Here is a 12,797-nt window from a genome sequence, read left to right on the forward strand (position 1 = left end):
TTTCTAACCATTATTTAACAATTTTGAGTAGCCAAGCAGTGTAAAAAGACCTTCTTCAATCATCTACCTGCTAGCAGCACATGATTATATAATAGCATGAGAGGACACCTGCTCCATAGTGGGGAAACATCCCAGTGGGGGGAGTAAACTTGCCAATCAGAACACAATGCAGATTTCTTTTTTTAATTCTCTGCCTGCTGTTTTTTTTTAGCTCTTTTTCAAAATTGAATTTTTTTTCTGGTTTTTCCCATTTTCCTTCTCCATTTTAATCACCCACTAATTAGTCTCGTGGGCCCCGAACAAACGAAAGACCTCATTCGAGGTAGATAAATCTAGACAGAGACAAATCTCTGTCTAGAGACAGTTTCGTTTCTATAAATAGAGATGACTGTAAAACATCCCTTTAGCTCCAAAGCAGGGTTTCAAAAAGCATAAACATCAGAACAACAGGATAAACAAAAATGAAGGAGGGTAGAAAAGAAAAGGCTTGTTTCTTTATAGTTTGCTGACAATCCAACATTGTTATAAACTATGGCTTGAATGTTTTAATTTGGTGCCAAGTGGTGAAGTTGAACAAGTATGGTAATGTGGTGGGTTGATACGTGTGTTAACCATTTACTTTGAGCTCTGATCTTAACCAGTGAGTAGATGCCATTATTTAGGAGCTGGACTTCTCAGTGATAGTGCTATCATGTTGTCTTGTTTCTCTGTCCATCATAAGAAGGGTAGATGAGGACACCTGTTTGTGCTTTTACTTAAGAATGTGTTTGACCAGGAGAACAAGACCTGTCCTTTTTAGTCTTCCCTTTTTACACTCGGCCTACAGCAGAACCTCTTGAATCTGTTGGAATACTGAACGGCTCACTGCAAAGGAGCCCCGTTTGTGTGTCTGAATATATTTAGGTGTGAACACATTGTTTATATTTGAATACATCACTGTGTGTTTGCTGGTGCATGTAGCTGCAGTGTGATTTTGTGATTGTGTTTACTTGTTTGTGTGGATTTATTTATTTATTTTTTGGTGTATACATGTGTGTGTGTGTGGTAGAGGTGGTGTGTGTGTGTGTGTTGTCCATTCCAGTGGCTGAACACCTGAATGCCCACAGTGACAGAGAGGAATGGCAGGCTGTCCAAACCAACAACCAACAGCCAACAGCGAGTGCTCCCAATTCAGTTGGCTTAGTGTTTTATCACACTAGTGCAAACACACTCACACAAACACATGAAAACAAAAACAAAAAACAAATGTAGCATTGCGACATCAATAGTATTTTGCATGCGTAAGCGTTCAATCCCCTGTTATAATGACCAGCACACATCATAACAACTGATGCCTACAGTGCTGCTACTGATTTTGTTTGTGTATCCTTAGTTAACAAGGAGAATGGTCTTCCTAAAAGGCAAATAAGTCTGATATTTTTTAGCTATCATAGTGAATAATGAAACGATAATGGATGGTGAGAAAACTGGTTGCTTTGGGTATGAAATCAAAACAGACTTTGATAGAGTGAAGAAATGTATACATGCTTTAAAGTTAAATTTTACCTGGGCTAACTTTTATAAAATGGAAGAGGGTTTAAAAAAACAAAACAAAATAAAAATAAATTAAAAAAGCAAAAAAAACAAACAAACCCTGGGTTCACTGTGCCTTTTATTATGTACAGTAACATATCATTTCTTCGGAGAATCTGGTCAAATCTTTGTTTGCAAGAGAAATCGATGAATTCCAGATTGAATGGTTGATCCCATTTAGAAATTCCTTTTTTTTTTGAAACCATGGACACTCTCCTTTTCAGGGTAAAGTGATAATGTAAAGTTCAACTTAGTATGAATGACCGTTTCAAAAACCAGCATCCATCATGGTACACAAGTGCAAGTGGTTTATCACATGTAGTAGAAGCACAATGCCAAACCATATTGTTTTCACATGTTTCTATAATTAAAGACTTTGTGTGCTTAGCTAACCTTTCTACATTTGTTGGAATAATTGTTGCATCTTCCATTTTTTAAGACCACAAAATTTGAAAACCTTGGTAATTAGTAATACATTTTGCTTTAATGATAAAACAATTTGTTCAATTCAATTCAATTCAATTTTATTTATATAGCGCCAAATCACAACATAAGTCGCCTCAAGGCGCTTCATAGATACAGAGAAAAACCCAACAATCATATGACCCCCTATGAGCAAGCACTTTGGCAACAGTGGGAAGGAAAAACTCCCTTTTAACAGGAAGAAACCTCCGGCAGAACCAGGCTCAGGGAGGGGCGGCCATCTGCTGCGACCGGTTGGGGTGAGAGAAGGAAGACAGGATAAAAGACATGCTGTGGAAGAGAGACAGAGGTTAATAACAGATATGATTCAATGCAGAGAGGTCTGTTAATACATAGTGAGCGAGAAAGGTGACTGGAAAGGAAAAACTCAATGCATCATGGGAATCCCCCGGCAGCCTATGTCTATTGCAGCATAACTAAGGGAGGATTCAGGGTCACCTGGTCCAGCCCTAACTATATGCTTTAGCAAAAAGGAAAGTTTTAAGGCTAATCTTAAAATTAGAGATAGTGTCTGTCTCCTGAATCCAAACTGGAAGCTGGTTCCACAGAAGAGGGGCCTGAAAACTTTGTCTCCTCAGAACTCTAAAATGTAATGGTAAACATGGCCCTGTCCTGCCTGTTTCATTCATTGCTCTCTGACAGATACAGTGGCATGCCCACAGCACTTGAAATTCCACAGCAGCAGTACCAATCAGCTATGCATGCATGTTAAATTACGCTTTGATCTGGATTTCAGCTGTGAACCAAAATTCCCAAGTTTCCTGATTTTCTTTTGGCAAGTCCATTCACTCTTCTATTTATTATCCACCCTTGCACCACCCCACCCCACTGGAAAACGTTCTACCTGGCACACTGCAGTGAGAATGCGTGTTCATACGCTGCCAGAAAAATATGGCGACAGTGTGAGTTGCAGACGAGGAAGGGAATGAGACTCGCTGTCGTTTCGATTTCACAAGGAGGATGTCGAACAAAATGCGGTAATTTGCAAAACATGCCGTAAAACTATTGCTGCAAAAGGTAGCAGTACCACGAATTTATTCCACTAGCTGAAAAGTCATCCACTGCACAATTAAGACTATTTTAAACTCCACATGTCAACGTCTAACCACGCACCAAAGAAAACGCTAAATAAACCAGCTATGATACCTGTGACTGTTTTTATAGACACTATCTGGACTTCTGTTTCTGTCATTTGCAGGCATTAGGGCTGGGCCATATCATACCGTTCACGGTAATACCGGTATAATGTCGGGCAACGATAAGAAAATGAAATATCGCGATAGAATATGGGTAAAACGCGCATGCGTACCTTTGTTTTCATACGCACATGGCGGAAAAAGCATGGCGGCAACAGAGAACGAGAAGGGCGAAAGCGGATCGGTGAATGAAACAGATGAACCAGAATTGGTTTGTAAAAATGCTGCAACTTCAGTGGTGTGGAACTGGTTTAGCTTTCGTCCGTCAGATACACAACAAAGCACTATTTTTGGTAGCGCATGCTAGCAGGCCGTCGTTATTACCGTGTTGTTTGGAAAATACGGCACACTTAAAATCAATCCTTTGATTTTTCTGAAAATCGACAGTGCCCCTTATAATCCTGTGTGCCTTATGTATGAATTCTGGTTGTGTTTACTGACCTCGAAACGATTTTGTCGTACACGGCGCTCGAAAATCTGTCAAATGTTTTAGTACGACTTTGCTAAGCTACGAAGCCGCATCACTTGATGGATTGTTGGAGCATTACGGCTATCGTAGGCAGGAGCCTCGCGGAGTGATACATATTGTGCTTCAACATAATATTACCGTATATTGTGTGTATAACCTCTTTTTAAGCATGGTTATGCTGAGGATATGTTGGCCAATTTCCACTGGAAATGCCTTTTGGTTAAACTTGTCAGCAAGGAATTTGCATTTGCACTGTTACATTTTTATATAACTTTAATGCACATAAGTGTTTAAGTGAAAATACGTTGATTTTTTTTTTTTTTTGCATCAATAAAGTTGTGGAGTTGTAAAGTATTTTGTCTAGTGTCAATTATATCGTCGGTTATATCGTTATCGCAAATTTTCAAATGTATATCGTGATAAATATTTTTGGTCATATCGCTCTGCTCTAGCAGGCATCACACTTTTTACTTTACAATTTCATATGTAATAAGCACAAAAGAACACCTTTTTAATTTCGGTTGTTTTGTTTTGTCTCGTCAATTGTTGCTTGATGTTGTTTTTTGTTACTATGATCTTTTGTTAGAGGTCAAGTGTTGACCACAGAGAGACAGATACTGTGACAGTATTGTCATCTGTGAAACACCTCTGTGTGCAACTGATATTGTACAAATAAAACATTTCAATTCATTTAGATTTTTTGTTTTCAAAGTAGAAAAAAATATTAATTATTGGGACTATAAAACACAACTTTACTGAAGGCTATTTTTGCCATTATTAAAATAATATTTTCTATGACATTGCTTTCAGTCTGTACTGAACTATAATCTGGTATCTGCAAGGAACCCACAAGACCTCCATATGAAGACAAATTTGCGATTTCTCATGTCATAATGGATTTTGAATGTCTCTTTTTATGCAAAATGTCACTGCTTGAAAGATGAACTACAATATAATGGAAAGATTTTTTTCTAGTACTATCTCCTGTCCTATAATTCTCATTATTAGCTTTTTGTAAACTAATGTTGTTCATTTTGGGCTGCTTCTTCTGGGAGGTTGTGGGGGTGGAGATGTCACATGGATGGATCACAATCATATTTTTCTCCTGTTCATTTTTCTCATTTGTCGTCTCTTCTCCCCACTGTTCATATCCACGTGTCATCTCCTATCAGCTTTTTCTCGTATTTTGTCTTCTCTTGCTTAAAAAGATAGATAATATGATGGCGCTATCGTAGTATGTACTTAGGTTTGTCATATACACCACATCCACACCAACCTCATCATGCTGGCAGTTTTGTTCATAAGTGTGCAACCTCTAATTTCTATAGTTGAACTTATATTTTTGAATATTTGTCAATTGTAAAAGTCAAAGTGTTGTTTACGCACCTCTACAACACATACAACAGAGAAAATGAAGCAGACTAACTGAATTGAAAGAAATCACTGTTATGGAGCTGATAGTGAGCTATAATGGTATCACTTGCAATATAGCTATAGTGCCTCTTGTTTTTACAGCTGTCATGGCATTATGATATTAATAAAGTTAGGTCTCACAGTGCAAGGCCTCTAGGCTGTGGTACACTATAGGATTGATTGATGGCTCTCTTGTCAGTTCAATCTACAAAATGCATTAGAAGAGAAGAAGGGACGAGTGTAGGGCAGAAGATGTGAGGGGGAGAAAGGGGAGAACAAAATTGATTGATTAGCAACAACGAAAATAGAAGAAAAAATGCAGTGAGGAAGAAAAGAAGGAAAATTTAAAATAATCTGCTAAAAAGGAAAATAAAAAATAGTTTTATATATAGCACAAGCTTATTTTATGTTATTTTGCTCAATTTATGTTACTTGATAAGAAAGGAAATGTGCGTTAGCAAGGATAACTGAAAGAGATAAGTGAAGGAGAGGTGAACAGGAGAATAATAAAAAAAAGAAAAGATTAAGCAACAATTTGTTTTTCTTTTGGCTTTTCTGTAGCAAAGGGCCTAGTGGGCGGACAGACAATATTTTGTCAGACTGCCGAGTTAGACTGATAACCTTGGATATCTCTGAGTGAAATGAGACATAAATACACTTGCAAGACAATGAGTGTGTCAGTGAAAGAGTGTAATGTGGGGTGTTCACAGGAAAATACACAGTGACAAATGGCACAGTCACAAAACTGACCACACGCAATTAAGCAGTGACATTATGCATCTGACTGCCACCTGTGGAATTTAAGAAAAAACAAAAACACATCTGACGTTCATTTTACCAAGTGACAGTGTGGCCCCAGTGAAACATGCAAAGATGATATATACACATCGACGAACAAGAATATCTATTGATTCCCATTCTTGATGCATGCATGGAGAAAAACGATAAGCACTCTTGGTCAGTACAGACTTCATTAAAGTTCAGTACACACATATCAGCACAGAGCTACACACGGTGTGCTATCGATTAAGTGTGGACTCTGAATTCAGAGATAAAATCATCAGCAGCCCATTTCTCTGTCCTATTCTACAGCGATGCTGTGCTATTGATTCATATGCATTGTGTCTGCACACACTGAACAGATGCACCCAAAAAGAGAAATAGCTGAAACTGCTGTGTCTGTTGCAGGAGATTTCTTTTCACTGTGAAAAGGCAAAAAATATTGTAATCCATTAGCCCATTTGACAGATATTAAGCCCTCATTGCACTTGGCATTAATATGTGTTGCATACCCAAATTACGCTTGGATATAAATCAATTGGGTTACATTTTGATAGAAGGTTGAATGCTTGTTTTTTTATGCACATCTAAAGTAGCCTCAGCTTTTCTTTTGCCAAAAAAAAGCAGATTGCAATATCTATCACATCCTTTCATCACCTCATTTAAATCTGGTATTCAAAAGTGTTTTTTTCTTCCTCCATTTAAACAAATATTGGCCTTAAAACTGACATGATTGCTACAGATGCTAATGGTAATGTTGATCTGCTCTTGACTCAGTCTTGGGCACAATTCTGCCTCATATTGATGTACTTCTGCTTTCTCTTGTCACAGTTTATTCATCCAGTATTTTTGTTAATTTAGTTGGAAAAGGGTTCCTGCCATGTAAAGGAAAGCACAGTAATACTGCCGTGTGATGACGCTATTAGATTATAGTTAATTAGAGTAAGATTTTGGATTAGATTAGTTAATATTGGTTTGGTTAAAAAGTTCTACTGATATCCTAAAATTCTGGCCAAGGGCTGAGGACTTTGGAAACACAATAGCTGTGTATGAGTTCAGGGGCTGCATCCTTCCGCATCCCGGCCCATGTAGACTGCGAAGGCCGGGTCCTCCGAAGACCGAGAAGGCTGGAAGTGCAAAGCTGTGAAATGGGATGGTCTAGCCTTCAGATTTGCGTCACAAGCAGTCTCGGTGGAATTTAATAAACTCAGCCGTCTGCTCCTTGCTATGTAAAGTATAACTGGACACTGGAGTAAATTCCCTACCATCCCACACTTCTGTTCAATCTGTTTTCTTTTTGACGTCTGTACAACTGTGTGAAAACTATAACTTTAATCTCAGCCACACCGATTTACTCAGGAACAAATAAAACACTGAAAAAAGCCAAACAATAACATTTTTAAGTTATCTAAGTGACTTATATATCATGTTTCATCTGATTAGCAAAAGACAGTCTGAAAACGATGTGCTGGGAGTCCGGTGTCCTCGCCAGCTCTCCGAAAACGTCGGAGCACTTTTCCAAATATGTGATGTCTTGATAATGTCTATTGTGTGTAAATGGTTTGGTCAAACCACTATAAAGGTTACCCTCCTGTGTCTTTGTGTTTAGGTCAGTTTGTAAGTTAGGTCGTGTCTACTTTGTGTGATTAGGTTTCTGGAAGTTACTTTTGAGTAGCGTTATATTTAGTTGACCTCTTTTATGGGCCCGATTATTATATTTAGAATTTTATCTTTTTAAACTTTTTGGGGTTAAAAAAAAACATTCTGAAGATATTTTTCCTGTGTCCTCTTTGTATTTGCTGCTTGGTACACTGGATACACTGGATTTAACTGAATCCAATAAAAAATACTATGTAATGAATAATTTAAATTAAAATTTATCTTATGCCTCATCTTATACTTAGTAATCTTCATCAGTTTGAGGGGCAAGACCATCTAAGAACTGGAGTTTAATCCTTAATGGAAAGAGGAAGAAAACAGTGCTGTTTCCCAAGACATCAAAGTAAATCTTCAGCCACAACATGTTGTTATTCTGACTCATAAATATTAAAGAGTCATTTTTTACATTATTACATTATTTTCAGTGCTAAAACTCATGGGTCAGACAGCCCTAGCCTTAAGGAGACAGAGGAGCTGAGGCCCCACTATCAATCCTCCTCAAGGTTAAGCTGTTAGCTTTAAAAGCTTGTTAATGTTTTTTTTAGACTTCCATGGTGTTTCAGAATCAGAATCAGAATCAGAATACTTTATTGATCCCTGGGGGAAATTATTATTTTTTATACACTGTCATGGCATGAATAACTCAAGCAGACCTTGGGGTTTGCCTCTTACGTATAAGAAACAGGACCCCTGTGGAGACACCAATCACAAGCTGATAGTTGTTTTAGACGCTCCTCTCCCCAAAATGAAACAATAAAACTTAGACAAGCAAAGCCTGCATTTCTTTTTTTTCTGCAGGCTAAGGCAAAAGTCAGCATTTTTTGTTTATCATCAAGGCTTGTTGGGTATCATCATGTGAGACTATATAGAGAAAAGGCATTGCAGGGGGGAAGAAAAATCAACAGTCACTGAGGTGTTAAGGTCATGCAGTCTCAGCAAATAAAGACTTAATGTGTGTTTGTGTGTGTATGTGTGTGTTTGTGTCGTGTGTACGTAAAGAGAGAGACTGATAAAGAGGAAGAGAGAGAGAGATGTGCAAAAGTGAGATAGGAGGTGAATTAGGGAGAAAGCATGAAGGAACCAAGAGGGAATCTGAGGTATAGCGAGTGGGGTAAAAGAGTGAAAGAGAGTTAGGGAGTCAGATGGACAGAGATAATAGTGCCTTGCAGCCAGTGTCCATATCTCTTGCCACCAATGACTCCAATTGCTGCACCACAACTAATGGACTCTGTCCTCCTCTACCATCTTATCTGCCCTCTCTCTCTTTCTCCAGCCTCCCTTCCTATCTCTCAGTACTCAATGCTGTGCTATCTTTCCACTTTACAGCTCCACCTCTATCTCATTTTTATCATGCTTTGGTCTTACTCTTTCTCTCTCCTGTTATCTCACTCTCAAAACTCTAAAATGCTTCCATTCTTCCTCTTTTTTGCTATCTTATGTTTTTTGTATTTTCTGTTCTTCCTTCCTCCAAAATGCTGAAAGTTTAGCCTCTCCTCTTCCTGTTGTTGCTTATGCTGCATACAGAGACATTTCTGAACAATTTGATGCCCTACACAACTTTTTAATGTAACACTTCCTAATAACGACTAAGACTTTCTTTTAGTCATTTCCAAGTTATCATTGAGTTTTATTATGATAAGGTCTAATGCTGGAGTTTTTTTTGTTTTTTTTTTGATGTATCCACATCTCAGGGTAACTTATTTCTAGTTTTCTTTTTAATGAGCTGCAGTTATAATCAGTATGAGATTGGCCCGGATCTAGCGCCTGTGGATCAGCTCCAAAAACTCTTATTTTGGATGCAAAATGTAGAGACCATTTATCTTATGCGTTGGCTAGATCTGACTGTATTTTAGTACACACCTGCAAATAAAAGACAAATCACAGTTATATGGTGTAATAGCTAATACCGATTGTACATTAACAGTGTTCCTCCAACTGGAGGCATCTGGTACAGGCTTACCTATGCCTTAAAATGGCCACAACACTGACTGAAAGGGAGAAATAAGATTCCATTAATTGCTTGTTTTTGAATTTGTTTCTTCACAGTCATAACATTTCTCCACATTTGTTTATCATCCTTGTATAACTAAATGAATACAAACATTCACAATAATAGACAACATATGTTCAGTATTTTACTAGGGCATCTACAGCTGACAAACAGGGATAATAAACCCTCTGCATTTCCATTTCTTAAAAAAAATGTCAGTATATAGATATTCTTCAAATAAAATTGAAGAATGAGAGAAATTTCTCAAAAAAAATGTTACATCTTACATGTAACATTATATTTGTGTCTCCCTCAGATGACCCAGGAGCAGTATATCCTTGCAGCACAGCCCAACCCCCTCCACCAGAGAGGGGCTTCAGTTTGTGGTGCGCAGGTTTATCCAGCAGTGGGAATCTATGGCTGGAGAAAGAGATGCTTGTACTTTTTCATCCTCCTCCTCCTCGTCACCATGATTGTCAACCTGGCACTGACCATCTGGATTCTCAAAGTCATGAACTTCACTCCGGTAAGAAGCGCGTGTGTGTGTTTATATCATTAAAGTGCCAGAATGTTATATGGGCTTGTGTTTATGTGGGGGTTTATGTGAAAAATCTGAGAGAGTGCATTTAAAAGGGCTTCTGTAATGTAATGGAACATGGGAGTGATGATAATTTATGTGTGTGTGTGTGTGTGTGTGTGTGTGTGTGTGTGTGTGTGTGTGTGTGTGTGTGTGTGTGTGTTTGGGGGGAGGGTTCTTTCTTCAAATTAAATCTTAATCAGTTGTCTTCACTCTATATGAAGTTTGTTTAGTCAAACATATATTATTACGGTTACTGATTCCACTTCATTGTCGTTCACATGAACACATTGTTCATATCTTTGTCCACATCTCTTGGACCTAAGCAAATACCTGCATAGTGGCTGACATTGAAACTATAAACTCTAGATTCATGTTCACTGTGGGAGGACACAATAAAGTAATCCAGGAGAATCAACAAAGACATTGAAGGCTCATCCCCAAACCTGTTTTTCTTCATTGTGTATTCAGTATAGGTGGTATTAGACTTTGCTCCTCTGTTCCATCATCACTGTAATTTTAACTATGTCCTTATTTTTTGTGTGTTTTATTAATCCTGTTAATATATACACACCAAGGCTCATGTCCTGCTTTGTAAACACTTTCTAAGGCTTACATCATACACACATGCAATATCCATTATTGCCCCGGGGCCTAAGAACCTACACTGTGATAGTAGAATGTGAATGAGGCAGAATTTGACCCCTGTAAACCTCTAGTAAAGTCTTTCCACATAATGCCTTATGTTTCAGTAAGCAACTTCAGAATATTAAGATGGGAGAAAAAGGGTCCGAGAGGTGGATGGGTAAATGCCTCAGGGAAGACACAGCAAGCAAGAAGTATAAAAGAGATGAAGATATGGCATAGGCCATGCCGTTTGTGTGAAAATAACAGAGGCAGATACAAATATTTTTCACAGACAATCCTCAAAGAATTCTATATATCAAAATAAATACATTTATAGTCTTGTAAAAAAGTAGTTCGTTCAAACTGCCTGTTAGAGGTGTGACTGGTGTTATGTGATAGGTGGGTGCTAAGGAAGCTATTCAGTAAACTCGACTCAGGTGGTTAATTGTACTAAAAGCCATCTATGTTATGTATTGTTTATATGTGGCACCAATTATCAGCTATGTCTATGAATGATGCATATGATACACATGATGTTGTTTTTGCTGCTGCAGAAAGACAATAATTAATTTTTCTATTTTAAATGGACAGGGCCTGGAAGCATGGCTATTTCAGTGTCTCATGGAGGGAGGTGGGTGGTGGATGAGCTGACATATAGTCTGACATTCAGTCACTGGTGCAAAAACTTGTTACCAAAGTATACACTAACACATTCCAGCCTGAAAGTAGTTCAGGTCAGATTTTAGCAAAAAGCAATAAGCGAAATGCTAAGTCAAGAAGACACAGACGTAATATTGGAAAGGAGTTACTTATATCTGTGATAGATAAATAAATCAGACATGGGTTTATCTAGCATCCAGACTAAAACATAGTGACTGTATACCACATTAGGATCTGTTTAAATAAATAACAGGAGATGGAGCAACACACCTTATACACAGTATTATATTATTTTATCTTTTTAAAACTGTCACAGTAAACATGAATCTCATGTCAGAAAGAAGACATATTAACGTGTTACTTGTTAACCCACTGCTGGCTGCTGCACGTTTCTTTCACAGAAAAGTAAGTTTAGTGAGTTTGTGATTGACCTATGGAGAAAGAGAAAGCAAGCAATGGTGGGAATTTACTCAGAAAAAAAAGGGTGGTAGCAACTGGAGCAGAGGAAAGTTACAATTAGCAATTTAGACTATGAAGTGCCAGTGTAATAGCTGCATGATTTCCCTGCCAGCTTTAAGCCTGTTTCTTCAGTTGGTTTAGAGATAGAGATCAACAGATGAGATCACAGTTGGAGCAGAGCAAAGTTATAGTTTAGACTGTGAAGTATTAGTATTGACTGCAGTTTTGAAGCAGAAGACCTCGGGCGCTTACTAATTTCCTCCAAAAAAAAAAAAACATTATAGTGCATAAAAGAGTGAACAGTGTAGAATTTCGCCTTCTAAAAATTCCAGGAGAGGATTGTTGCTCACTGGAGAAATCTGAATATTTTTTTGGAATTTCTTATGATTTACTAATTTCCCTTCTAACAGCCAGCTCTGAGTCTTCAGCTGGTTCAGAGATATGGATCGACTTATCTGAGAGGAGTAGTTTGTTAGTTTATGAAATCAATGAATAATTGAAAAAATAAGCAGCAACATGGTCACGCAGCACCCTTTTTCTTGATGACTATAACTTGTTTACAGAAAAATGCAACCATCAAGTATATTGCTTAAAATGCGCAGTGCATGATTTAGACCTCAAATCATGGTGCGAATAGCTAAATGGAAAAGACTGAATTTATAAGTGATGCAATTCTCCATCATAGTTCTTTGCTTATTTGAAGATGTGTATTTATATTTACTGGAGCACAGCTGTGTGACAAATTAAGTCTGCCAGCAGAGAAATTTGGCAATATGAGTTTTTAGTAATTTAGCTGCAATCTGGCACAAAGTGTACTTTAAAAAGTGTTCATGCTCTGCTTACCAGGGAGCCTCCATTGTATTCCAAAAAAAAGCTGCATGTAGTGCAGTTACTGTATTAGTGAGCAATTCA

At 37.8% G+C, this 12,797-nt stretch overlaps 1 protein-coding gene across 1 annotated transcript in view; it reads left to right on the forward strand.

Annotated features, from left to right (window-relative positions):
• Positions 1-9,878: 9,878 nt before the first annotated feature.
• The window catches only part of sgcz (sarcoglycan zeta), a 183,585-nt gene continuing 180,666 nt past the window's right edge, over positions 9,879-12,797 (forward strand). Inside the window, exon 1 of the mRNA XM_085410305.1 lies at positions 9,879-10,088. Within this exon, the coding sequence (XP_085266431.1) occupies positions 9,879-10,088 (210 nt within the window). The remainder of the gene's footprint in view (positions 10,089-12,797) is intronic.

This window comes from Rhamphochromis longiceps, linkage group LG6 (genome assembly GCF_057381845.1).
Source record: "Rhamphochromis longiceps isolate RC_006_pf linkage group LG6, R_longiceps_female_GT1.1, whole genome shotgun sequence".
Taxonomy (NCBI): Eukaryota; Metazoa; Chordata; class Actinopteri; order Cichliformes; family Cichlidae; genus Rhamphochromis; species Rhamphochromis longiceps.